The 1,039-nt window shown below is 42.2% G+C and overlaps 1 protein-coding gene across 2 annotated transcripts in view; it reads left to right on the top strand.

The window, feature by feature from the left end:
• Window positions 1–1,039, top strand: part of LOC107084616 (interleukin-6 receptor subunit beta-like) — a 22,142-nt gene that overhangs the window by 19,048 nt on the left and 2,055 nt on the right. The window contains exons 7-9 of one of the 2 annotated variants that reach the window (XM_015374537.1): window positions 77–202; window positions 482–566; window positions 915–996. In XM_015374537.1, coding sequence (XP_015230023.1) covers window positions 77–202; window positions 482–566; window positions 915–996 — 293 coding nt within the window. The remainder of the gene's footprint in view (window positions 1–76; window positions 203–481; window positions 567–914; window positions 997–1,039) is intronic. The other variant, XM_015374538.1, reaches the window with a different exon arrangement.

The raw sequence follows: 1,039 nt of genomic DNA, 5'->3' as shown, positions 1-1,039 counted from the left end.
TATATATATATATATATATCTCCATTCCCATACACAGGCCTCCGGTTTGTGAATTTGTGAATTTGGTGTTTTCTAGGTGTGTCTCTGTGGCCGGACCTACATCAGCACATCTTCTCCAGCCTGACTCCCAACACCGAGTATTCTCTCATCCTATCGGTTGATGGTGATCTCCGTGACATCACCACAGTAAAAACCCAGTTTGGTGAGAAGTTCAGCCTAGCAACCCAGATTAAAGCGATAGCTGCTTGTTCTTTTAAATCATCCAGAAAAACGATCCAACCAGAAAAATGAGCATCAGAGCAACTTCAGAGGAAATAATGTTTGGAGCAACAGTGGGTCAGCAAACAGAACCGGATCCGTTGATTAATCTGATGTCTGCAGCGCTGCCGTCATTTAAACAGAATTCTGCCAAACTGAGCAGAACCAGCATGATTCTCAGAGACGTTGATCTGTTTCATATTTGGTTGTTTTTCTTCCTCAGATGAGGCTGTAGTGGTGGCGCCACTGGTTCCTCTGCTGCTGCTGATCATCTCTGCCATGATCTGCTTCCTCCTCTTCAGAACTCTGTGAGAACCTCCACCCCTCCCTCATTATTGATGTGAAGGTGTTGCTCTTCTGTCTTGTTTATTGTCCTGAAGTTGTCTGAAAGGTGCTCTAAAAGCATGATATAATTATAGATGCTTATCTGCTGAGGATTTACTGGGTTGTTCTTTTTATGATGGTTTTTATGTTGATGTTCTGTGCATCGTCATCTGGTTCACAAGATGTTTCCTCAGCACTGAAATTAAAATATTTTTACTAAATCAAACATTGGTTTAGAAATGTTCAATAACACAGAAAATCTTCCAAAAAGCGATAAAGTTTTCTCCTGCTGTCAACAGGTTCTAATTTCTATAAATCACATTTCTATGCAGATACAATTTGTACTTCTTCCCCCCCATCTGCAACCCTAACAGAAGTATGGTGGGCCAGTGGCTGCTGAACCCAAACCGGGAGGTAAACTGGTTTTTATTCTCTGTCTAACTGGGAGGGAGGGAGG

Source organism: Cyprinodon variegatus, unplaced genomic scaffold (assembly GCF_000732505.1).
Source record: "Cyprinodon variegatus isolate N-32 unplaced genomic scaffold, C_variegatus-1.0 Scaffold105, whole genome shotgun sequence".
Lineage (NCBI taxonomy): Eukaryota > Metazoa > Chordata > Actinopteri > Cyprinodontiformes > Cyprinodontidae > Cyprinodon > Cyprinodon variegatus.
The sequence above is the reverse complement of the archived record's forward strand: the minus strand, read 5'-3'. Positions and strand labels throughout refer to the sequence as shown.